Here is a 25367-nt window from a genome sequence, read left to right on the forward strand (position 1 = left end):
AGAAGGTTACAAAATTAAATCCCCAAGCAATCTGTCGTTAACCTAGGCTATCATTGAAAAAAATAATTTGTTCTTAACTGACTTGCCTAGTTAAATAAAGGTTAAAAAAAAGATTGTTTGATTTCCTTCAGTTCTGTCGTCACATTCTGCGATTGACTTGCACATTCTGCGATTGACTCACATTCTGCGATTGACTGAAGGCTTCAGCGGTGTATTTGATCTGCGCATGTGCCAGCAGCGCAAGACTCTCTCTATGCGAGTGAGGTGAGTTTGAAAAAAATGAAAGTATGCATTTTAGAAATAAATAGGCTTCCCCAAAATAACGCGGTAGATTTTTTTAAAACTTTATTTATCAAAATCCCATCCCAACCCTGATTTCAGATATATCATGTAAACAAGATCATTAGGGAAATCGTTATTCTTGCACAGCATGTAAACGTTTAAATCTATTATATTAATCTGACTATTTACACTAATCGTATTATTGTGTACATACAATATTGGCGGTGTTACTATTGGTCAGTCATCGGGATCGGCTCGTAACGCCAGCCACACTACACGATGAAGGCAAAAAGTTTACGACCGCATGTAGTGATACTCAATCGGCAGACCTAGACCATGCCACACTGAACGAGCCAAGACATCGAACAATTGTTTCCGACATAAGAATTTGCCCACGACGTGGAAATTCTGTCTGGGACAGCAAAATCGTGGCATAAGACGGCTAAAATTGTACAGTCTACAAAGGCCTTTACCCAGGCCTCCGTTAAGACTATAATGTTTAATCTGTATGTGCTACAAAATCACCACTGTTAATGTTTCCATTCTGTCTTGGGACCATTCAATGCCTTTTCTGTCTTGTAAAGGGTGTTGGGTCATACTGAGGAGCAAACAAAGCTATAACAAATCTTAGCCAAAGACTGTATTTCAGTAAAGTACGCAAATTATTATAAACTGGGACACCAATCACTAGGAAAAAATGAAGTGACATTTTTCACTTTCCAAATTCTCTTTCCAAAATGTTGGAATACCTCCTTCAACTGCATCCCCTCAAGACATCTGATTGAAATACACTTTGAAGGGGATTTAAAAATCATAAATATGTGGAAATCAGGAACTGATGGATAATTCTTATACTATGTTGTTAGATTGTTGGTCACACATACTTTTATCTGTTTTGGAGGTGAATGTTAACCATTCACAAACATATTCGCATACACAAATGGAATACAATCAATTAGAAAAGTATTCATAGTATGTTTTTAGGTCAAAATCATGAACAGGAAGATTAGAGCCACAGGCACTAATGTAGAACTAAAAGCTCTCTCTGGCTTTAATTCTGAGAATGAGGTTAGCCTCAAACTGCTAATGCTACTCTCCGTAGAGCCAAAATGTTATAAACTTCCACTATAGACAGTTTTTCAGAATCAATACAAGAATTTCAACTATGTTGATATTTTTTTCAGATTGAATGTGTTTGCGAGTCTTATATTAGTTTCAAGTTAGTTAAACTCACTGTACTATGACTTGCCCTTTTTCAAATCAGGTTCATGAATCGCAGATAATGCCATCTCCTTTGTATTCAAACACCTTAAAGCAACCACTTATCAGTACAAATTGATAAGGTCGTTATCACAATCATTACTGTTCACTTACCAACGTAGTAATAGTGCAGTGATTTATGTTAACCTAGGGTGAGATCCTATGTAAAAAATTAATAAAGTTCTGTTTTTAACAAACCTCATCTAAATCAACTCAAACACACCAAAACAACAACAAAAGACAACTCACTGGTTGGTTTTCTGCAGCCAGAGAGATGTTTCAGAGCAGCCGCACAGTTACCCTCCATTTACGGGCTGAAGCCCCCAAAGGTTCGCATTATTTCTGCCTTTCATACACTCTACCACCTGTAGCTTAGTTTATTACAAATTGTTAATCTCAGCTCTGCTATGTGCGTTTACAGAGCTGCTTAATCCCCTTCTTACATACCACTGGACTTTCCACTTCACTTGGTTCTGTTATTTGTTGTTTGTGAAGAACTAAGGCTTTTCAACTAACAAAATTATACTCATGACAATATAGTATTTCACTTCACTGGACCGTAGTAAGTAGAAATTGCTGTTGATTAGAATATCGTAGTTCTGAAGGAAAGCAACATCACTGAATAACACATTTATTAGTGATGTGTAGAGTTCTAGAGTCTAAAGGTACATCTGAAATAAAATTAACCAGACTGCAAGTACCTTTTTAGTGATGAGAGGGACTTATGAATATAATAAAATTGATTGATGTAAAATAGCATATCATAATATATGTATTATGACATTATCTGGGAAATGAGACAGGAGTCAATTTGGTGTCTGACATGGGGTGGCCTGTAGAAGTGCTTAAAAACCTAAATGCTGAAACACTGGCTGAGGACCATGCAGTTGCGCAGGACGGAGAAGGGGGAGTCTGTGCTGTGAAACACCAAATAAGGCTTTCAGTGGCAGCGTCAAGAGACTGCAGGCCAGGAAATGGCTAAAAAGTAACTGACGCAATCTTAGAAATCTCGAGTCACTAGATTACAGTTCCTTGGGAAGCTGTAAAATTGCCAAAAGAAGCACAGCCAAAGCGTACACTGATGGTAGGGGGACACATGGATGACTGCTGTGAAAAGACATGTTAATACATAAATACAGATTAAAATAAATACAACTATAATCTTCTCATGAGTTCACAATTGATTCTTAAAAGCTAAATGTCACAATACTGCACATTATTTTACTGTCATTACCTGGGGTGCATTTGATCTCAGTGACTGATTCTTATTATGCAAAACATATTTTTCAAATCCTCATGTCTGACGTTCTGACCTAAAATATGATGCTATAGAGAGTGGTTTATTCATTGTTCCTAATTTGTAGTAAATACTTGATTAAGATAACGTAGAAATCAAATAAATTACAAATGCAATGCTATTTAACATCAACAGAACTGATCTCGGCTTTATATTGGGCGGCAGGTAGCCTAGTGGTTAGAGCGTTTGACTATTAGTAACCGGAAGGTTGCAAGATCGAATCTCGGAGGTGACAAGGTAAAAATATTTCGTTCTGCCCCCGAACTAGGCGTCATTGAAAGTAAGAATTTGTTATTTTAACTGACTTGCCTACGTAAATAAAGGTCAAATAAAAAATATTTAATAAATATAGCAAATATCTAAATCACACAGGCCTGGTATTCTAGATCAAACTTTAAGAACCTACATTTCTAGATACTGTACCTCCTAGAATAGCCTATATTTTGATAGAGCACAATGCAAGTGATCTAACCTCCATCACTCAATAGCAGGCCTATAGGACAGGCTACCATGGTAGTCCACTGTTGCAAGAGTGCATAGGCTAGCTATTGTACTACGGGGTACCACAAAGACAAACACAACGTCATCGAATGGGCCATGGGAACCTCCAGTAGGCCTACAGCAAACAAAATCAACACTAATAGGCCACATTGATATGAATTGGGCCCGGTGACGCGTTAATGTAGTCTATAGACTACATTTGAATAACATTTAAAATGTCTGACATAATTATTCATGAATAGGGATCGAGTTGATATGAACCCAACGCTGGTCTATTCAACTTCTTGAACGTTCATTCAAAAGCCAATCACGTTCCAAGGAACGGGGGATTGCCGATGGCGCATAGCTTGCCACAAAATAACGGTTCATAGGATAGACACAAACCTAGGGTAGCCTAACAAAAAAGAACGTTGGGCAACATTGTATCAATTCCTTGTAATCGGTAATAAAACAAGTTTAGGGGATGCTGGAGAAAAAAATATAGGCTAAAGCGTCCTGCCCTATATGAAATACATGCTTTAAAATACACTTTTCATTCATTTGAGGGGCGCTAAACCTTTTCTGAACCTATATGGCTCTACATAGGCTATACAACGTCAGACACATTCAGTAGCCCAACTGAGTTAAATCTGCCAAAGAGATGCTTTCGAAGAATTATAGGATATCAATTCAAGCATTTTACTTTATAGCCTGTCATGGGCTAAATTATCTTTCACGACCAAACAAGACAACAAGTTGGAAAGCTACATTTTGACCAGAGATAGCGTTTTATATAATGTCTTATTTCTATGTAAACATAATTTTTTTAAAGCTGGTCCCACACACGAATAAAGGCTACTCACCGTCTTCGGCATTTTCGCAGTTATCTGTCCTTAGTCACTGATGTCAGGAATTGGATGGTAGCAACAATGGAGTCAACAAAAACTTGTGTCCATTAGATAAAGTGCACAATCTGAAAATCGTCCGTCAAGTTCAGTTAAACTTGGATTTCAAACTTTTCAAATTGCTCGTATTTTCCTATTTTCTTTGTATCGCCTCAAAGTGGTGGCCCAGAGCTTAATTTCCTGCTAACGGCTCGGTGACTGAAAAACCACACCCAGCCCAATGAAGACATACTAAAATGAGTTTTTCAGCAGACTCCGCCTGTATTCTCAATGACCCGTTATTCCTTTGTCAAGCTCCAGTTGAACGTGAGCAGCTGAACTAAATTCCTGGACTTGAAATTTAAGCCGGGATACCCCACAAAATTCCGATATACGTAATTTCCCGCATACCATAAGCATATAGCTAGGCTACTGTCAGTAGCGACATTTGATTTCACTCCAGTTTTTCAATCTAAGTTATAATACAATTTTGAAGGTAACACACTGTTTGGGACAGGCGCACCGGATAGTGTGGTTAGGCATATTTGATTAAAATTGCCATTGCATATTATTTTCAACAAACACCTAGCCAGACCTATATTTTATAGGCTAATGGATCGAATAAATATAAAGCAGATGTATTTTTCCAATCAATTATTGAACCTGAGACGAGTTTTTTCTAATGACACGGTCTGACACCCCCATATGACACAACTTCCAATCAATCACCATTTCATATGATGTGCATTTTGTGTACGCTAATGCATCATTGATATCCATTCAAAAGGAATCCAGACAGAAATAGCCACATTCCACTTCCCCTGACCCATGGACAACCTACTGTATGTGGACAGCTACTGAAATATGTGCAGAATTAGGATAGGCCAAGGTCTACTATAAAGGCCTGTCACGATGCATACAAATATAAGCCACATTTTTATACCGGTAAGCTAAACTGTACAAAAAAGTAGCTTACAATACATTTGATTTCCTGTCCATAAAGATAAGTTATAATTCACAATAAGTTTGGCCAGGGATGGGCAACTTTTATGGGGGTGGGGGCCACAACAAATCTGAACTCAAGGGGCTGCAGTGACTCGAGGGACTGCATACACAAGCATGCAGTCAGAGCCGGCTCTAGGATTTTGGGGGCCCTAAACAAAAACATTTCCCCCCTCTTGACATAATTTTAGAGTTCATTTCCTGCAATTCTACACATTTTGCCATTGGGCGTAGAGGACATGTTGCAGTTTTAAATAAAATATGCTCCAATTCTACACATATTGCCACGAGGCAGAGGGAAGATTTTGCAATTTTATAACTAATTCCATGCAATTCTAGTAATTTTGCCATAGGTTGGAGAGACATGTTTGCCGTTTTTAATATGGATCTGAGTGAGTGACAAACAAAATCAATGAGGGCCCCCTGGTCGGTAATTTGGCCATGATTACTACAAGTTTAGATAGCTGGCTAGACGAATTTACCTATCTAAAAATGTTTTGCTGACATGGTCTAATTGAGTGACTGCCAGTGACTGACATGAGAGAAAAACTGCTGATGCACAACCACATTTCGAAATTGCACTTTGTGCATTCTACCTCTCATCAGTAAGTAGAGACCCCGACTGAGTTCCAAACAAAATGTTTTTTTTGTTTTTATTTTATCTGCGGGCCTACAAGAGGGGGGGCAGCCATCTTTGAGTAAGGCTTTAGCCTACATTCATGCGCAACACCCAAAAGGAGCCTATGACAATACATTACACACTATAATTGTATGATTGAATGGCAGACTAGATGTCAACTGTTAACTGTTAACTATTAACTATTTGCTTATTATTTCGTTGTTTTTTCTATTTATAGCATTATAATTTGGCGGGTGCAATAGCGGAACCTTTCTGCGCGGTATCCGTTTCTTGGTGTTGCATTTAACCGACCCCACTCTAGTCTGTGGATGGTGTTGGTAGGTTAGCATTGGAACATTCCATTTTGTTTAGCCTAACTAGCTACATGTTTTGCATTAGAGCTAAATCAACTAGGTAAAAACTGTTTGTCTCTAATTGTCTTACTGTCGTTTCTTTAGCTGGTAAATATGAAGAAAAAAACAACAGAGAAAAGGGGCCATGTAGTTGCATGGATCAACAAAGCAGAATGGGACCAGGTGCTCGAGTATCTGTACTCAAAGGATTGTGCTTTACAAAAGTATGCATTACACCGAATATCGGCATGGAAGGGCAGGTAAAGGCATACACGTATTTGATCTTCAGATAATGTTTTCCTGTTGCATAATTACTATTTTGTTAGCTAGATAATTGCAGAATAGTTGGTGTTAGCTTAGCTTGTAGCTAACGTTAGTTCGTGTCCAACTCATCCCACCACTGCTGTTTTCTGGTGGACAAAGCCGTTCCTGGATGAAAAATATTCACATAATTTGATTTATTTTTTCAGATTTGCCCACAACACTCCCATCGCTGTAGAAAGCACAGCAGACCTGGTCAGATGTCAAATACTTGACAGATCAGGAAAACTTGACGCTGACGACCTGGTCTTGCTTTATGGAACAGCACTCATGAGGTTGGAATCGCTTTTTTTTTATGTTTAAATGTCCTCATACGAGTCAGGTCCATTGTTACATTTTCTCATGTAGCGGCATACTGTTGCAATCAATGATGTGTGTATATACAGTGCCAGTCAACAGTTGGACACCTACTCATTCCAAGGTTTTTATTTTTTACTATGTTCTACATTTTAGAATAATAGTGAAGACATCAACTATGAAATAAAACACATGGAATTGTGGTAGCCAAAAAAGTGTTAAACAAATCAAAATAGATTTTAGATTCTTCAAAGTAGCCACCCTTTGCCTTGACAGCTTTGCATACTCTTGGCATTTTCTCAACCAGCTTCACGAGGAATGCTTTTCCAACAGTCCTGAAGGAGTTCACGCAAATGCTGAGCACTTCTTGGCTGCTTTTCCTTCACTCTGCGGTCCAACTCATCCCAAACCATCTCGATTGGGTTGAGGTTGGGTGATTGTGGAGGCCAGGTCATCTGATGCAGCCCTCCATCACTCTCCTTCTTGGTCAAATAGCCCTTACACAGCCTGGAGGTGTGTTGGGTCATTGTCCTGGTGAAAAACAAATGATAGTCCCAGTAAGTGCAAACCAGTTGGGATGGCATATCGCTGCAGAATGCTGTGGTTCGCCTACAGTCTCACAGACAGCGGTTGGAACCAAAAATCTCAAATTTGGACTTTCCACCGGTCTAATGTCTATTGTTCGTGTTTCTTGGCCCAACCAAGTCTCTTATTCGTATTGGTGTTCTTTAGTAGTGGTTTCTTTTGCAGCAATTCGACCATGAAGGTCTGATTTCACGCAGTCTCTGAACAGCTGATGTTGAGATGTCTGTTACTTGAACCATGTGAATCATTTATTTGGTCTGCAATCTGAGGTGCAGTTAACTCTAATGAATATCCTCTGCAGCAGAGGTAACTCTGGGTCTTCCTTTCCTGTGGCGGTCATGAGAACCATTTATCATAGCGCTTGATTGTTTTTGCGACTGCACTTGAAGAAACTTTAAAAGTTCTTAACATTTTCCGGATTGACTGACCTTCATGCCTTAAAGTAATGATGGACTGTCATTTTTCTTTGCTTATTTGAGCTGTTCTTGCCATAATATGGACTTGGTCTTTTACCAAATAGGGCTATCTTCTGTATACCACCCTTACCTCGTCTCAACACAACTGTTTCCCTCAAACGCATTGAGGAAAGAAATTCAAGGCACACCTGTTAATTGAAATGCATTCCAGTTGACTACCTCGTGAAGCTGGTTGAGAGAATACCAAGCGTGTGCAAAGCTGTCAAAGGCAAAGGGTGGCTACTTTGAAGAATCTTGTTTAACACTTTTTTGGTTACATGATTCCATGTGTTATTTCATAGTGTTTGTCTTCACTATTATTCTACAATGTAGAAAATAGTAAAAATAAAGAAAAACCCTTGAATGAGTAGGTGTCCAAACTTTTGACTGGTACTGTGTATAAAATAAAAAACGTGTTTTATTGATTCCTCTATTGGCTTGATTGATATTTTTCTCAATAGGTTTGTCAACTTAATCACAGAGCGTCAGCAGGGGAAAATTGCTCGTCCCCTCAGAAGGCTAGCCAGCAATGTGAGTAATTGAAAAAATATGTATTTCTTGCGTCATGATTAATAAATCTAATATTACATTTTCCTCTGCTCACTACACATGAAATGATCATGTCATCTGGGGGACCTCACTATACAGGTGATATAATAAAAACATGTATTTATTATTCCAATGGCTTTTTTAATAGTTGAAGATCCCTGAGTGGATTGTAAACCTCAGACATGACATTACCCACCGCAAGCTCCCTACCTTGAAATGGTGTCGCAAGGGTGAGCATGATCATGAACAAACAGATTTATTTTTCTCAAGAATTTCATAATCTCCGAGACCATGGGTTTTTATCCTCATCATCTTCAATATCAATATGATATCATTCCTACTTTACATTGACTTTGGACTTTCTGCAGTGATCTTACTCTTAGTTGTGTTGATGTCTTTTCTATGTTGCAGGTTGTAAGTTTGTGCTGGAGTGGCTTCAGCAGGAGTACTGGTCCAGGCAGCTGGGCAGTGGGCTGGCTGAGAACTGGGACTCCCAGTCAGAGGGGGAGGATGGAGAAGAGGAGCTTCAGAGACAGGAGGATGAGCTCATCACCAGACAAAAAGAAATTGAATCCTACAGTAAGTTGGAAACATTTGAACACTTTAGATGCCGCTTATTACAGTTACATTTTCAAACGGTTTTTCAAACAGCTTTTTTTTTTTTTTTTCAGAGAAGGCACGAGAGTTATTGATATCTTTTGAAAAGGAGCAGTTTCAGGTATTTGCATTACCCTTTGCCCTTTGTTTGTTACATTTTTATATTGATTTGTGAAATCCCTTAACAGCAAGATTGTTAGGTTTATTTGCACTGTATGCCATATACGTCAGAAATGTATGTGAATCGTGCATAATCAACATCAAGGACGATATGGTTGTGGGAAGTCCAAGAAAGAACATTTAATCACAATTTATAACCACGTAATAATTTTCCTATGATTGTGAGATTTGCCCACTCAACTCAACCCACTATATTAGAGGGTGAAGACGTCTGTTCTCTAGTCTGCACAGCATCTCCTCTTCCATCTATAAATGAGGGCCTCTCAAGATAGGCATTTTGTTATTGACATCACTCTTGAGTGATTGGGTTTTCTCTACTGCCAGAAATGTTTATAGCGTATGGTGGTCATTACTCTTTTTTGTTTAGACGTTTGAAGGATTTCTAGAGGAGGACAAACAGGTGAGCTTGTGGCCAGAACCCTCTGCAGACATGAGCTGGATCCTTGCCCAGATCAAGCACTTTGCCCTAGAGTCTAGGTCAGTTAACACATTTATTGGTATTGCAGTGATTGTCAAATCCACAAACTGCGTCCGATTGTATTCTACAAGAATAACGTATTTTAAATAGCAAAGCTCCGGGCCCTCATTGTTATTTTTCCCATATAGTGAAATACTAACAGATGCATTGATTGAGGATGGATTCATGGTTCCAACCATTGAACAACTGGTGTCACTTAGTGTCGACAACTCAGGTAAGACTGGGATTAGGTAGATTTCCTCCCAATACATTTCTTAAAATAAGTGTGTGTAAATCCCATGTTGATTTTATTAACAGATGTTGTAAGACTGGGAACATGTTAAAAATACTGTAAGCCATACACTTCCCCGAATGACTAGAATGCCTTTGTTTTTGAAGATGCAGACCCCACTGCTCCCCACCTTCCTCGAGTTGTCCTGCGTTTCTGGCTGCCCCTCCTGAAGGATCTCAACTCTCAGCTCTTCATTCATCTCCTCCTGGAGAAACTGTTTGTGGAGCTGCAGCAGCTCTCTGAAGACGACCAGAAACACAGATCATTCTACATCGCTGGGTGGATTTCTGAGGTCATCCTCTGCAACTCCAACAGTACGATCATTTTCTACCCCAATAACTCAATGTAAATACAAAACTGTGCTGGATTTACTGATGTGGATTAATTTTGTTTCTACAGAGAATGAATACCATTATGAATCGAAAATCCAGAGGAAAGCCAGACTGAAGGACAAGCTCTTTATGAAACGCATCCAGCTGAGGTGGCAGCAACTCCTTGCAGCATGTCTGAATGCTCCCTGCGTGGCCACGCCTCACCTGCTCCAGCAGTAAGTGACTTCATAATGTACATACATCACTTACTGTGTTCTCAACTGTGTTGTACCAGCTTATGAAATATAATTTGCCATTATGTTTGAAAATGACTTACTGTTTGAACTTTTAGGATCCTGGAGGACATGGAACATCCGATGCCCTTGGACACCCGACAGAAGCTACTCAGACTGAGCAGTATCTACACTCAGGGGGCAGACTCAGGGTGTGATCCTCCCATGGAGCACTCAGGCCAGCCTAGCGGTATCTACACCCTGGAGAGCCTGCATGAGAGGCTGCGGGTGCAGTCCAGACGCCAGGTCTACATGATGCACCCAGGAACCGTGTCTGACTCACGCAAGGCCCTGCCAGAGAGGACCGAGGACTTCCAAGATCACCTAAGCCCAGATGTCCTGGCCGAGAGGGCCGCAGAACTCAGGGGTTCTCCCTGGCAAGTTTGCACAGGTCAGTTCAGTTGTCATGCCAATTTGCAGAACATGAATCTGATCATCTGATTCAACAATATTTCATTAGAATATAACATTTTATCTAAATAGGTTTGTTTTCTCACCTGTTTAGACAAAGTCCAGTGGAAGAACTATCCTCTTGGGAAAGTTCCAGGCCAGTCAGAGGACCCTTCCTGCCTAATGGTAGATAACTTCTCTACCATTATGGTGTTTGACCAGCAGGTGGAAATGGAGAATGCCACTCAGCACAATGCGCATGCAGGGTAAGAAACAAAATAAAGTTATACTATATATCTGTAGGCATCCATAGAAATAAAAGTATGAGTGAGTAAGTAAGATCAACCATCACTAAGCAATTATACTTAATCTGATCAGTAATGTTTCTCTTAATCTCTCCAGTGTCTCAATGCCACACAGAGTCACCACGGATGGGCTTCTCTGGACACACAATGACATCAGCAAATTGAAAGCTGGCCTGCAACTGTTTTAAACAAATATGCCAATACTGTAAAATAAAGGCCTTCACTGTCATTGATCTTCATCTGCAAACAACTTGTATTGTTTCTCTGACATGCCAAAAGCATTTTTATTTTTCTTCCAGCAAAGACACGTGGCAAATAAAATTAGAGTACCCAAGACATTGTATCACGTTCTTTTGATTTAAATATTAAATTCCATCTTACTTGCAAACAGAAGGTTCCTGAATCCCTGTTATGCCAATTACAATTGGCTAATTCTTATTAATTTATAGTCAGTCAGCACAGTGTTCTGGAAATCTAGTGTGTGGCACAAATAAATCAAATCAAAGTTTGTCACATGCACAGGACACAGTACCATTTAAATTCTTACTTACAAGTTCTTATTACAAAGGTGACTAGTTTCAGCAGCCATCTGAACCCCTCTGCTGGGGGACTGCTGTAGAATATCAAAATTCCGTTGGACATCTGAAAGAGAACACTTGACACGGCCAACAAAATAACACTGTATAAACATAGTCTTGCTTTATTTGAGGAAACAAACACTTCGTCATTGAGACTTACATTTTGTTTGAGCCAACAGACCCAAAGAGTTCATGTTTTGTCTTTTGGTAATTGTTTTGTCACTTAAAACAATTTTAAAAGCAATGCATTTAATTCAACATAGAATAGAACAAACTACTGCAGCTCATAACACACGGCCTAGTTGTTAACTCACTCTTATAACCCTTTTACATTGCAAAACCACAATACAAGACAGTTCAATTTAACTTTAGGACATGAGAGCTGCACTAATTCACAAATCTGACTTTGTAAGCGCATTTATCATTCATAATAGCACACATCAATATTGTTTTTGCTGTAAATCTCATAGTACCTGAGAATTTATATTGTGGGTGTATGAGAATCTACCATTTCAGGTAAGCTGATATATTTAGAACACAATTCAAGGTTAATCTACACATTGGAAATATCTAGTTTTTTAAACATCTACCTGCTGTGTTCAATTCCAACAAAATCAACTGCAAGTTGCTCAGACCACCAATATCAGACTGAAATCAGTCAGTCATCGCAAACAGGCCTATCTTGTAAATTCAATGTAATTACAAAGGCTCACAGCAAAAATACAATTTCTCATTTGAAACAATAGAATTTAAACCAATATTCTCTCACATGCTTTAAAATACTTAAGGCTAGATCAAGTGCCATTGGTGAGAGTGCCAGATTTCTAAAGTAAACTAGAAATCAAGTTATAATCTTGTCACCAAAAAAGGGGGTTATCCATCAAATATTTTTCACAGGTTATACCCATGTCCAATCAGAGGTAATTGACGCCGTCTCATAAATACTAAATCATACTAACACACCCTCACTCGGCTTTACTGTGGCAGTAGCCTAAGAGTTGAATATAGTATTATGTGGGTCAACATTTTTATTTTATATTTATTTCATAAATAACCCCCTAAGTATCGTAACCCAAGCATATATGACTGACATTGCAACCTATTCAGTTTTCTGTGCAGCAATTAAAAGTTAACCAGTTTTGGCATGTTTTTCAATACGTCAATGTCAATACATTTAAATATAGATGATATCAACACAGGAATAGAGCAGATATGGATAAAAAGTTAGAGGGGTCATATTTTTTTCCAAGCTGCTTGGGTTACAACACAGCAAAAAACATTGATGCAACAAGTTAAATAGCGCATTGAAACAGTACAATGAGTGGTCATTTCAGTATTAATACATACAGAGAAAGGACACAATGCTTACAGCTGCACACAGGGTATCTATGCACTTCCATGTAGCGCGTAAGTATCCCTGTAAATAAACTACTGTGCCCAGTAAGAAAAAGTACATACCAATGGGCTACTCCCAGTGACACACAGTGTCACAAACATTATGGCATTGTATTTTTTTTCTTAAATAAAACTTTTTTTAATGATACTGTACATTTCATAAATATATTTTACAATCAAGAAATAGATACAATTTGTATCAACAAACAAAGGTCATTTCTAGACATTTTAGGCTTTGTTGTTTGCGGCACTTCAAAATGGGAGGGGGGGGTCTCTCTTCTACTCTCATCAAAAATATGAAACATGCACGTCATGTCAAAATAAACAAAATACTAACGTGCATTAGATATGGCCCAAGACCTTGATTTCAGATCACATTTTACTCACTGAAAAAAGAAACAATTCCATAAGTATTTAGAAATGATATTACAACCAACACATTTCACATCATAATGAAACCTTTCAAACGTGAGGGGAAAAGGTAGGCACGCAAACTGTAAGCCAAATGCCAGAAACAACCCTGACGGCAGCCTCGCTTTCTGAGTGTTTCACAGGAAGAAACATTTAGGCAGTGTGTCACACCTTCTCATGAAGAGACAACAGGCCCAACATGGCCTGCTCTTAGTTCATGAAAAAACAAAAGTCAACAAAGCCCCAAAATTCTTTTGGGCAAATAACATTCAGAAATGTTTTTTTGTTTTCTTTACATGGGTTGTCTCTCAGCATTAATAAGGAAACGTATGCTTTTCTTTAAAGCATTTTGCCGAAGAGACTTCACCAGTTCCTTAGTAAATACAAATAAGTCATGTTAGACACAATGGAAGTGCCATTCTGTGCCATTAAGTCACATGCCAGGTCCCAATCATATATACACATGCTCAAAATGATCCCAATAATGTCCATGTAACACAGTTACATTAATGTAACTAATCAACACAGCAAGCCATACAATATACCATAGGAAAGGCTTACAACACTGGTGTGATGTTACACTACTATCCAATCAATTGTCTGCATCAAAACTATAATCGCTTTATAATGACAAGGTCAATTATCTATCTTTTTGGCATTATTTCAGCAGCTTTGAAATGGCTTTCATGTGTCATATGAGCACAGGTGTTTTAAGTCTGATCTTTCCCAGTTCTAGTTTGGCTTGCTTATATACGTGCACTCACAAGTTCTACCAAAATAGTAGCTTTGTAAAGTGAGATTGAGAAAATATATATAATTCTAAATACTTACAGTGCTTAACATTTAAAAAGCAAGAGACTGACCTCAACAACATTAGGATATTCATTGAAATCCATTAAACAATGACTGGAGAAGTGAGGTCATTCAGATATAAGGCCATTAAAATGTCAAAGTTCATGCTCTGAGGTATGGTTGCACTCACTTCCCTCTGTCTTTTACCACAAATCATTGCACAATAAACAACAAAGTCACATAGTATTTACATCAGTGTCAGATATGCACAATATTATCTAGGTATAGTGAACTAATTCCTCACTGTATCAAATGATAGATGGCTACGTTTAAATTCAAATACATAATCTTACCATCAGTCAAAGTTTCCCTTACATTTGATTATAATGATTTTGGGTTTCTGAATTTCATGAGGAGAAATTGTTTTGATGACAATCAAATAACTTCAAATATAGAATACTAATACTATTCAGACAATTGTAGCTTCAAAAATAAAATAAAAACACTTAATGGCAAGACCTTAGCTTCGTGACAATGACAGCAGCGAGTTGTTGTGGGTCCGTTAGATGAGGGTTTTTCTCCATGACAGAGTGCACCACGAAAGCGGGGAAGATGTTGCAGAGGTTGCGGTATGTTTGGTACTGGTGCTCTGGGATGACATGGCGCTCGGCTTGAGGCGGGTTCTCCCACGGAGACCTCCAGATCTGCTCCATCTTGTCAGGCATGCTGCGGACCATCACCCGCTCACAACACGGCTGCATCAGGCTGTTACTCAGGGGGTACGAGTGGTATCCATAGGATTCACTGCCGCGGGGCAGCGGGTCCCAGCTGGCATGCTGCTCGCGGCACAGTGGGGGTCTCCGCTGCCTCATGGGGTTATTCTCGTACAGCCTGGAGTCTGAGATGCTGTCCATGCGTGTCATGCCCAGGGAGCGTCCCGGTTGCGAGGACTGTGACGGGAGGACATTCTGAGGTAAGGGGTAGTCCCCTGGGCAGCTGGACCTGGCCCCAACAGCAGGGTGCTGGACATGCGGTGCCAGGTGGGATATGGACTGCTTCCTGCTTGGACCCTGCTTAGGCTCCTCAGGGCCATAGCTCTGCACTCGGGTCAGGGCCTCGTGGTGGAACCCCCCGTGGGAGAAGGCCTGGAGTCTGCTCTGTGCAGGAGACTGCTGCCCCTTTATGCTCTCATCCAGGCTACTGTCCACTGAGCTCATGTATAATTCCCCATAAGAGGAGAAGGAGTCACTGTTAGAGTGGCTGAGGCAGGGCTCAGGGCAATGCTGGCTGGGATTTCGCTGATAAATCCCATGCTCATGCTCCATGCTACAGAAGCTGTCCACGTTGTGCATGCTGCTCATGCTCATGTTAGAAAAATCACTAAGCATAGAGTAGTATCCGTGGTCTGTGCTCACAGAATCGTACTTAGGAAACTGTTCACTGTAAGTGACAGAAGCACCATGGCTGTTGGTGACTAGGATGGGTGGGTGTGGGTACTGTACACTAGACATGTGCTCCAGGGAGCTGTGGGTGAACTGGAGGGAGCCGGGTACTGGGCTGCTGGCCGATCGAGTGTTCAAGGCACCAGCCCCGTGGCTCTTGGCAGGCTGCATGGTGGGCACACTGAGGGCAGACACGAGGGAAGGCACAGAATTTGCCTCAGGCTTACGGACAGCAGACAGTCTCTCCTCTGGCTCGCAGGCCACTGAGCGGATGCTGGGATCAGACTGGCGCTTGGGGGCCACACGTTTAGCCTCAGAGCCACTGTCCCCCTTAGCTGTGGTGGGTCCAGTGCCACACTTGGCCAGGGCCCCCTCGCTCATTGTCTTTACAGCAGACAATTTGGCAAACGCTCTCAGTTCATCAGCCACTGACCGCTGAGGCTGGTTTGCACGCTCTGGGTGATAGTACTTGCACTTATGTCCATAAGTGCATTTTTTCCCTGTTTAAGGTGATATAAAAGAGAGCACAAGTTAAACAATATTGACATCAGCAGTACAACCACAAAAATACAATCATAATTTGTTGAGACAACCTACCATATGGACAGGGTTGCTTTTTGTGCTCTGGAACAACAGGACGCTTGCGGAGGAAATTCTCTAAACTTGGACCATGTCTTCCTAAAGGATCATCAGGTGGCATGAATCTGAAACATAAAACGAGAATATGCTTAGTCATTCTGTAGTTAATTATACTCCCTACACAAGTCGCTGAGGGCTCTGATGACTTACTTATCATTGACAAACGAGTACATCAGCAGCCGCTCCTCTATGAACTTCTTCCACTCTGGCTTCTCATTCTGTAAGTCCCTGTAGTTGTCATTTGACACAATAATGCCATCAGAGTCACAGGCCAGCTTCACTATGAAGCGATCATCATAGCACACCACTCTCCTTCCCTGGACTCTTCTAGATGGGGTGAACACTAGGATCTTTTCTTTCTCTAGCTTCCGCAAAATGTCTTGGTCTGTGAAAAGAAAAGCATTAAATCAGTGAAGAACAGCAGTGTACAAATTGTTACATAGAACTATGTAGGCCTATGTACCTGTGGTTTCACACTGACATTTTCACATGCATTGCATTTGAAAACAAACTCAAATTAATTGTGGCTAAATATTTATCCAAACTCATGTTATTGCTTATTCAAAATTATATACTTTAAATGTTAGTTATTTTTCTAACTGTGGGTCGTGCTTTTTTTGCATGGGGAAAATGGAGCTCAATGTCCAAACATGTTGATTAATAAAGCACACACACGCACAGATACCCCCCACCCCAACACAGACACAATTTTTAGAAAACATATTGTCTAATGTGGCTAATTGAAGTAGAGCTTTAGTACCTGTAATGGGGGCGTCAGGTCTCGACTGCTCTTTCCTCCAGGCAGGAACAAACACTGTGATGTCTTTGTGTCCTTTCTCCACAAACCAATCAACAGCCAATTGGATACCAAGGCAAGAGAAAACCTCTTTGTTTCCATGGCTACAAAACAAAACAACACAACCAAATCTAGTAAAAGGTCTGCTTGTAAAGCTAATTCAATTACAGCCATAAAAAAACAGATGGTTCAGAACATTCTGCATGAGGCGAGATTTGTTTTAAATGTGTGCGTCTAATAGAGACTTACCTCATCGCCACATTCGATCCATCAATGACGATAGGCCTGAGATTATCATAAGGATCCACAGAATCATCTTCAAGTGACACCTCCGGACTGACAGCCTCTTTGACACAGGGGCCTCCACGGGAGACGAACGTGCCGGTGTTACTGCTGGCTTGAACCTCCGGTTCTCCTTTATTACCAAGCCTTACAAGCTCAGCCAGAATGTCATTGATAAGGGCAGCTGCCCCTAACTTGTTCAGCACTGTCTCCACCTGTTCACCTGAGTATCCCAGCTTCAAGGCAAACTCCATCTTGGTTTGGTACTCCTTGTCGCTGCCATGTTTGAGCACTGCAGCGGCCTTGGTGTCTTCAATGCGGAGCTCTGGTAGAGTGCAGCTCTGGGAAAAGCTGGGCCGGTCCAGGCATGGAGAGCGACAGAGCTGCCGGTGAGGCTTGGTGGCACTGAAGTGCTCTTTCCTCTTACAGCCGCCGCTGTTCAGCTGCAGCTGATGCTGCTCCTCTGACTCGCTCTCTGAGCTGCTTCCCTCCTCAGACTCCCCACTGTGCTGCTGGGCCTCAGTCAGCTCAGGGGCCTCTTCCCTGCATGGGTGTTTCTCCATTTTGATCTTCTCCACCATCGACCATGCCGTCATCACGTTCCTCTCGCCACCGGAGATGTCCACCACATGCTCCCTCACCTCCACCACAGCCTGAGAATCATACTCGATGGCTGACTTCAGCGCAGCCAGCTGTATGCGTAAAGCCAACGTTAGACGCTCTCTCTTTCGGTGAGCTGGCGAAATTAAGGACACTATGTAATCCTGGAGGAAAACAAAGGGTAATTGTCAATAAATCACCAAACTGGCCAAATGTCATCCCTGTCTACAAGTACAAGATTCAATGCATGTCTAATTCATGTGTAAATGTTAAGTATGGCCTCAGAGGAAATCTAAGGCCCCTGAACTCCGCATGAAAAGTAAAAACTGGAATGGTGCAATGCACCAGACTCTTCAATAAATTGATGTGTCAATGTTAATTGTATCCGTCCCTGTTCAAATAAAATATAAATCTTATCCATTGTCATTGACTTAATGTAAAGGCTGAGATGCATGAGATTACGTGAGCATTTAAACAATAAATATGCATACAGACCCAAGTGCTTTAAAACAAATGGAAACGGATTGCATGTGCTCCTGAAACCGGTACTTCCCCAGGTCTTGCAGATAGTAGATAGCTAGCTACTTCCATTAGTGCTTCAAGAGGCTCAGCCCATGAAATGGGTTGCCTAGCAACACAGCCCTGTCATCAGCTAACTGCTTTTTAGCAGTCACGACTAACAGAACACAGTCCATCTTTCTCTAGGTAGCCTGGCAAACATGGTTAACGTAGCATGCCTCAATTTGAGATTTACAATGTAAAACACTAGTAATATAAGATGCATAAATCAATGTAAGAAACAGACACAACAAAAGCATTAATTCAGTACATTGCTACACATTTCCCCCAGTTTTATACAGATTGTATCCTAACCACCACATTGTCAAGAGCCAAAGCTAAGGGAAAAATAGACATTTGATAATCACATTAAAACAGAAAATGTCCATCTCTAGTAGTCTTTCTATGGTGTTCTTCTATCAAAGGGTAAACATAATATAATGAGCCTTATGATTATGATGAGCCTAAAGGTTTTATTTACTTACTTAGAGAGCCTAATTATTTCCCTACCTCATATATAAGAAAGTGAGAGTCAAGAATATAGAAAACATAAGATAATAGAGTAGATCTGGCCTGAGAAAGTGGTGGAATGAAACTACTGTACTTGATCGTTAGAACAAATATAGCTAGGCTATACATGATATGAACAATAACAAAAATGGCAGATTATTTTCAGATGCCCTCACAACATCAACACAAAGACATTTGTGTATATGTAGGAAACCTGGTAGCTAACCCACACAACAATACCGATGTGTTGGAATTTCCTGGCACTACATGGCATAACAGCAAAGAAGCCCCATCCTTTTCCCCCTCCACAGAACAGGCTGAGACACAGCAAGGCCACAAGACTAAAGCACTGCACATGCACAGGCTTGTGCAGCCCTGTCTCATAGCAACAAGTGGAACATGTGCCTTCAGAAGCACTAGATGGTTGGTCAAGCTGAAACGTAAATGGATGCTGAGGCCCCACAGCGAAACTGCAAAGTACAGATATGCTGCAGTAATGGAGGTTTCTAAAGCACACAACACCATGAGTAAGTAAAAACTATGTCAAATAAGGGGTCATTTAAGTAGCTATGATGAGGTTTGCAACATTAGTGCGAAATGTTCGTAGCTGGTGCTGCTTACAGAATGAACGTTAGATACCAATGAATCGGTTCTAAGGTGAGCTAATACTGATTTGATAGATAGCAAGATCCTACGAGTTTATTTAGCACATTTGGCATCATGTTTCAGCAACATTCGTGCAAAGGGTAGCTAGCTGGGCTAGTTAATACTACTAGCTAGCTCACAATCATATCAAAGATACAAATACCTGTAATCATATTTCCCATACATTACTGGTAACGTTAACGTCGTTGGCTAGATGAGATCGAGACCTGTAGACACTAGCTAGCTAACACATTAGCTGAAAAGCGTCCAACAGAAATGAACCACATCATTTAGGTCAATTTTGGCACTGTAAAAATGGCATCTATTCAGAGCAACAACAAAAAAATGCTCAAACAAGTTGTATAGCACTAGCTAACTACGTTTGCGAAGTAGCTAACGTTAGCTACTATTAGCTAGTTAGCTAAGAAGGTAGCAGTAACGTTAGTTAACGTATACTAGCTAGCTAACGTTAGCAACATAAGACTGAAAACAAAAAGGGCAGTACGTTACATGTAACTCTAGTCAGACGTTACCAACTCCACTACAACAACAGATGAGCTTAATAGGCTAACGTTAGTTAGTACTAGTTAGCTGCAAACATTAGCCTGCTAGCTAGCGAACGTTACTCTCCAGTCCAGAGATAGATAGACTGTTAACCACAAAGCATATGTTAACGTCCCAGAAAAGTTACATACTTTTGCCTTGGTGCGGTCATCTTCCTCGCCCTCTCCGACACGAACTATGATTATATTGCTGGTGCTGACATTTGCGCTGTCGCAGTTTGACTCAGCGGATCCGTAGCTGACCCTCACCCGGAAAATACGCTCAATGTGCTGGATGGAGCGGTGAAGCAATGGGCCTGCATTTGCGGGCACTGCCAGCTCCAAAACCATTTATTATGATAAATCAACGACTCACGAATAACACGCACTCAGCTGTCTAACGAATTGCTTAGCTGTGGTATTTTGTTCAGAATGTAGATATATTTAAGTTATATAGCTAGCTAGCTATTACAGTCTATTCACGAACATTACAGCTAGCTAAATATCATTCATCATCCCCTCCCTTCATCATTTCTGACAGCCTCCCACATACTGTCTCTTAGCAACAAGTAGGACGCCCTCTGACGCCGATTCCGTGCAATGTCTGCTAAACTAAAAATAAACATTCTGGGGCCGTTCCAGGTCGTCTTTTTGCAATCCCGCTGCATAGAGGATCATATTTTAGAATATCTGCAGAAGGAATTACCACCTCATTAAGCCAGTCTACTTTAATCAACACAGACTGTTTTAACTGCATATTCAATTTGGTTATTTATTTTCAGCAAACTTTAAAAAGTATTAGCTGACTCACGTGGCCTTAAATATCTTAATAACTCTGGGTTTGGTGGGCATTGCGTCTACAGGCTGTTATCATTTGAAATGTGCATGTCTTACTAAATACTACCCCCAATCCCTTATTATCTAGGCTACTGTATCACAATGTCCTATGTAAAACTGTTTTTAGCCTCGACACTAATGACTGTCATAAGGTAGTTGATTATCTGTGCGCATCCTCTGAACCCCAAGCTGTGCCCTCCTATGTACTTATCCTTCACTTCCCCCAACTAATTTTCAAGAGATTACCACAATCCCCTCTTTACTTAGGTTTATTCAGAGATTGCAACCTCCATCCATTGTCCTTCCCTCCCGCTGTTTTTCCCCACACACCAGTAAGTACACTCTTTTGAAAACATCTGGGATACATCACAAAAGACTTCAACTCCAAATCTTCTGGCCATCCTGAAGACAAAGCTTGTTTGCAGCCCAAAACATTGGAAGACTATTGTTCTAGCATTCTATCATAGTACCCATACGTAAAAAGCGTCTTCGAAATAGCATATTAGCATATTATTAACTTTGCAATATCATGAGTAGGCCTACTTTTGACAATATAGGCCTATGGGATGATTGTCATGCTATGTATTAGTCACTATAGTACAGTGGGATTTTAGACTGTTTGGAATCCTTATTACAGGATCAGAATTAAGACTTAAGACAAAAAAAGTAAGAAAAATACATTTTATTTACACTCATAAATATACACTAATAAAGATTCCATAAGTACCTCTTAGACAAGGCAAGTGGGCACTCACAAATTACTCATGTGGCAAAAAGGTGTCCATAGTGTAATCGCCTCATATTGTGACACCTGTGTACAACTGTTCTGTGTGCATTGGAGCCTGAGGGATGGAATGGACCAGTTGGTGTCCGTACATTGAGCGGTTTTCTAAGAATGGAGCCATTAGCAAAGTGTGCTCTGGGGGCATCCCATAGTTTAGATATGGCTGATAGAATGGACCAGGGGGCTGCGGATGAGGCAGATACTGGTTAGACTGTGTGCTTGAAACAGGGTATCCATTATTCAAAGGCGCAACATACATGTTTACGTTGACATCAGTGCCAGGAGTGGAGGTGGTTGGTTGTCTTGGGGCTGCCAAGGTTGATCTTCCTGTTGAGCTGGAACTAGACTGGCGAGATGGAGTCATGCTCTCTGGAGATGGCCCTCCAGATTCCAACAGGCTGGTCTGGAAGGGTGCTGATGCATTTTGACGATCCTGTGCCTTTGGCTTTAGGCACTGGCAGCAACATATGGACACAATGGTGCCAAGTAGCACAAAGGACAGAAATGTGCTCACAACTATCACAAATGGCAAGTAGGCGGGTACTGGAGGGGAAAAAAGATAGAACAAAATGTAAATGCTGAACCACAAACCACGATCGAGGAATTGTATACATTGAACCAAAATTACTATGCCTGCTATTTACTTCTAACAGAAATGCTTTAACCTTTCCAAGGGAGAGATAATTTAGCCATTACAGTTTAAATGTTGAATAAACCAAAAATAGAAAATGTTGACACAAAATCTTACCCGTTTGTGTCATGTTGATTGTGTTATCGTTTTCAAATTCAAAAAATTCTTCCAGGTCACAGGAGCTCTGATCCAGCCTCGCCTCCACAGCCGTGCAACAGTAGCGGAGCGCACAGGTCCCACAGCAGTACTTTGCGTCCTGGCCGTCATACTGCTCTGGACACTGGAAGCCCTTGTGCCAGATCTTGTAAGAGTCGGACCAGCCATGGCAATACTCTCCTGAGCTGGCCACAATATGTTTGTGCATCAAAGAGAAAAATAAATACAAAGCAACTAAAAAACGCATCTTGTATGACAGGAAAAATCCTCACACCCAATTGGTGAAACAGTTGTTGGAGCTTCAAAAAGTTCAAATCAAAAGCCCAATGACATGCTCACAATTGGGAAGAAAATGGTCAATGAAATATCAACAACAATTCAATGAATGAAAAAATTATGTGATCCTGTCAATGGTCAAGTGGTGAAGCAAGGCAGATCTGTGACCATAATGGGAGTATGTGGCTATTTCACCTCTGTTTTATCCTCTGCCCCCCTCCCTGACACCTATTGTGTGCCTAATATGGGAGGGGCTTGATACATTACTTTGCTAATTTCATGTAGGTCTGCCCCAGGCCAAGACCTGTCTGCACTTTTGGATAAGGAGACAATACTATATGGGCTAATAGGCTACTGGACATTTTTTTTTCAATGTTCATTCAAATTCAACCAGCCTTACTCAATTAGATATTCAAAATAGCAATGTGAGGTCTGGGTGTTATGTGTTACCTTGCATATTTCTTTGAAAAGTTGTTGGAAGAAAATGGAGAGGTCTGCATTCAGTGCAAACAAAAATAAAGTGAGGAGTTGAGGGAGGGAGCATGTGTTTGATACTACAATGTAGACTTTCAATCTTTAAAACTAATGATATATACCCTCTGATTCTTGAAGAATATAACTAATAAATGCCTCATGACCTTCAACTGTCATACACCATCAAAACTTCAAATATAACCTCAAATCAAAGGTTATTGGTAGCGTACACAGTTTAGCAGATGTTACAGTGGGTGCAGCTAAATGCTTGTGTTACTAACTCCTAACAATGCAGTAAAAATGTCAAACAAGTACACAAATAATAATAATCCAATACTAAAAAAGAAGAAATCAGGAATGTTAGGACAAATCCAGTTAACAACCCAAATAACACTGTATCAGTAATCCAAATGCATGCTGTGTATATACACCAGAAAGATATACTAAGAATGATATGTACAGCAGTAGATACCGTATATTACAGTGAGCTATGTTAAGAATCCGGTATATAAATACAGGCGGTGTATATAAACATTGTAACAAAAATGCAATGTACAGTAGTAGATATATATATGAATGAGCTATGTGAAGAATACAGTATATGAATGAGAATCCAGTATATAAATAAGAATCCAGTTTATAAATATGCTGTGAGTATTAACAGTGTAACAAAAATGCAATGTACAGTTGTAGATATATTTGAATGAGCCATGTGAGATTACAGTATATGAATATGCAGTGTGAAAAACAGTATAAAATAAACGGTCCAGTGTTTAATGTCTATATATACATGGGTCAGCAGCATTGACTGTGTGTGTTTGTGTGTTATGTGTGAGTGAGTCTATCTTTGTCTCTTACTACAGAAGTACTGCTTACTACTCTCACTTACTACAGGAGATGGCGTGATGGCTGTTCAACAGTCTGATGGCCTGGAGATAGAAGTTGTTTTTCGGTCCCGACTTTGATGCACCTGTACTGTCTCTGCTAGATGGTAGCAAAGTGACCTTGTTTTACTCAATTGTTTTTTAACAATGTAATTGTAAACAAACACCATAAAGCCTCAAAACATGGTTACAACTTTAATTTTGATTTCTAGGATGGTCAGTTCTTGCATCCATAGATATGTATTGGCGGGGAGACGCGTTGTTATTCTTTTAAATGCAGATTGCCCTTTTAATATTCTTCTAATTTACTGTGGTGGTTGCTTTTACCGTTTAGGGTTTCATGGACTGGTTATGTCAATGTAGGCCTAAGCCTGGTCTGTCTGATTATTATACTAACTGGATACCGTAAGATACTAGGCAGAAGAAATACTGATTACATTTAGTCATTTAATCCTTCAACCCCCAACCAACAGGGTAGAGTAAACAAACTGTGCAAACAGTACGCTTGTCAGAGCTTGGAGCCGACTGGGGTGGTGATAATGAGTCTGTTTATCTTACCACAAATTTTTAAGTCTAGGTTTAGGAGGTCAACACTATCTGTACCACACCCGGAGAAGTGCTGCATTCCCATTTACCTAATGAGCTATAGCCAAGTGACGTTGTTTTGTATATGCTTTCTCAATAATAACCAGAAGTAAGGTCAACTGAATAATATCAAACTTTGACATCAAACACCTAGCTATCCTAATAAAATGTTGTTGCTGTATTGCAATAATAAAGTGACAGGTTTCTTATTGATAGCAGTCAAGATACAATACATTTTTTATGTCCTTATATAAGCAGTGGTGGAAAAAGTACCCAGATGTCATACTTGAGTAAAAGTAAATATACCTTAATAGAAAATTACTCAAGTAAAAGTGAAAGTT

At 40.3% G+C, this 25367-nt stretch overlaps 4 protein-coding genes and 1 long non-coding RNA gene across 7 annotated transcripts in view; 2 read left to right on the forward strand and 3 right to left on the reverse strand.

The window, feature by feature from the left end:
- Positions 1 to 4572, reverse strand: part of LOC129815770 (moesin) — a 28721-nt gene extending 24149 nt beyond the window's left edge. The window contains exon 1 of the mRNA XM_055869884.1: positions 4183 to 4572. Within this exon, the coding sequence (XP_055725859.1) occupies positions 4183 to 4194 (12 nt within the window). The 5' untranslated portion in view covers positions 4195 to 4572. The remainder of the gene's footprint in view (positions 1 to 4182) is intronic.
- Positions 4573 to 6060: 1488 nt separating this feature from the next.
- On the forward strand, positions 6061 to 11545 carry las1l (LAS1 like ribosome biogenesis factor). Of its 2 annotated transcripts, none has more exons than XM_055869904.1 (14): positions 6061 to 6162; positions 6283 to 6437; positions 6648 to 6773; positions 8297 to 8366; positions 8533 to 8614; positions 8796 to 8963; positions 9056 to 9102; positions 9529 to 9638; positions 9768 to 9853; positions 10018 to 10224; positions 10310 to 10457; positions 10574 to 10905; positions 11020 to 11170; positions 11307 to 11545. In XM_055869904.1, the coding sequence occupies exons 1-14, from the start codon at positions 6154 to 6156 to the stop codon at positions 11395 to 11397; spliced, it is 1782 nt and encodes a 593-aa protein (XP_055725879.1). In that variant the 5' UTR covers positions 6061 to 6153; the 3' UTR covers positions 11398 to 11545. The 2 variants fall into 2 exon arrangements, with proteins under 2 accessions (XP_055725879.1, XP_055725887.1); XM_055869912.1 differs by having other exon boundaries at positions 10024 to 10224.
- Positions 11546 to 11893: 348 nt separating this feature from the next.
- Positions 11894 to 20750, reverse strand: LOC129815795 (probable ribonuclease ZC3H12B). Its single transcript, XM_055869925.1, has 6 exons — positions 20553 to 20750; positions 17512 to 18308; positions 17227 to 17366; positions 16617 to 16851; positions 16425 to 16531; positions 11894 to 16327 (listed from the first exon to the last, which is right to left on the reverse strand). The coding sequence occupies exons 1-6, from the start codon at positions 20748 to 20750 to the stop codon at positions 14892 to 14894; spliced, it is 2913 nt and encodes a 970-aa protein (XP_055725900.1). The 3' UTR covers positions 11894 to 14891.
- LOC129815809 (uncharacterized) lies at positions 19528 to 24361 on the forward strand. 2 transcript variants are annotated; one of them, XR_008753476.1, is made up of 3 exons: positions 19528 to 19739; positions 21504 to 21568; positions 22824 to 24361. It is a non-coding gene; the product is annotated as an uncharacterized LOC129815809 (long non-coding RNA). The 2 variants fall into 2 exon arrangements; XR_008753475.1 differs by lacking the exon at positions 21504 to 21568.
- On the reverse strand, positions 22034 to 23054 carry shisa2a (shisa family member 2a). Its single transcript, XM_055869938.1, has 2 exons — positions 22769 to 23054; positions 22034 to 22563 (listed from the first exon to the last, which is right to left on the reverse strand). The coding sequence occupies exons 1-2, from the start codon at positions 23052 to 23054 to the stop codon at positions 22034 to 22036; spliced, it is 816 nt and encodes a 271-aa protein (XP_055725913.1).
- Positions 24362 to 25367: the final 1006 nt, after the last annotated feature.

Source organism: Salvelinus fontinalis, chromosome 2 (genome assembly GCF_029448725.1).
Source record: "Salvelinus fontinalis isolate EN_2023a chromosome 2, ASM2944872v1, whole genome shotgun sequence".
NCBI lineage: Eukaryota > Metazoa > Chordata > Actinopteri > Salmoniformes > Salmonidae > Salvelinus > Salvelinus fontinalis.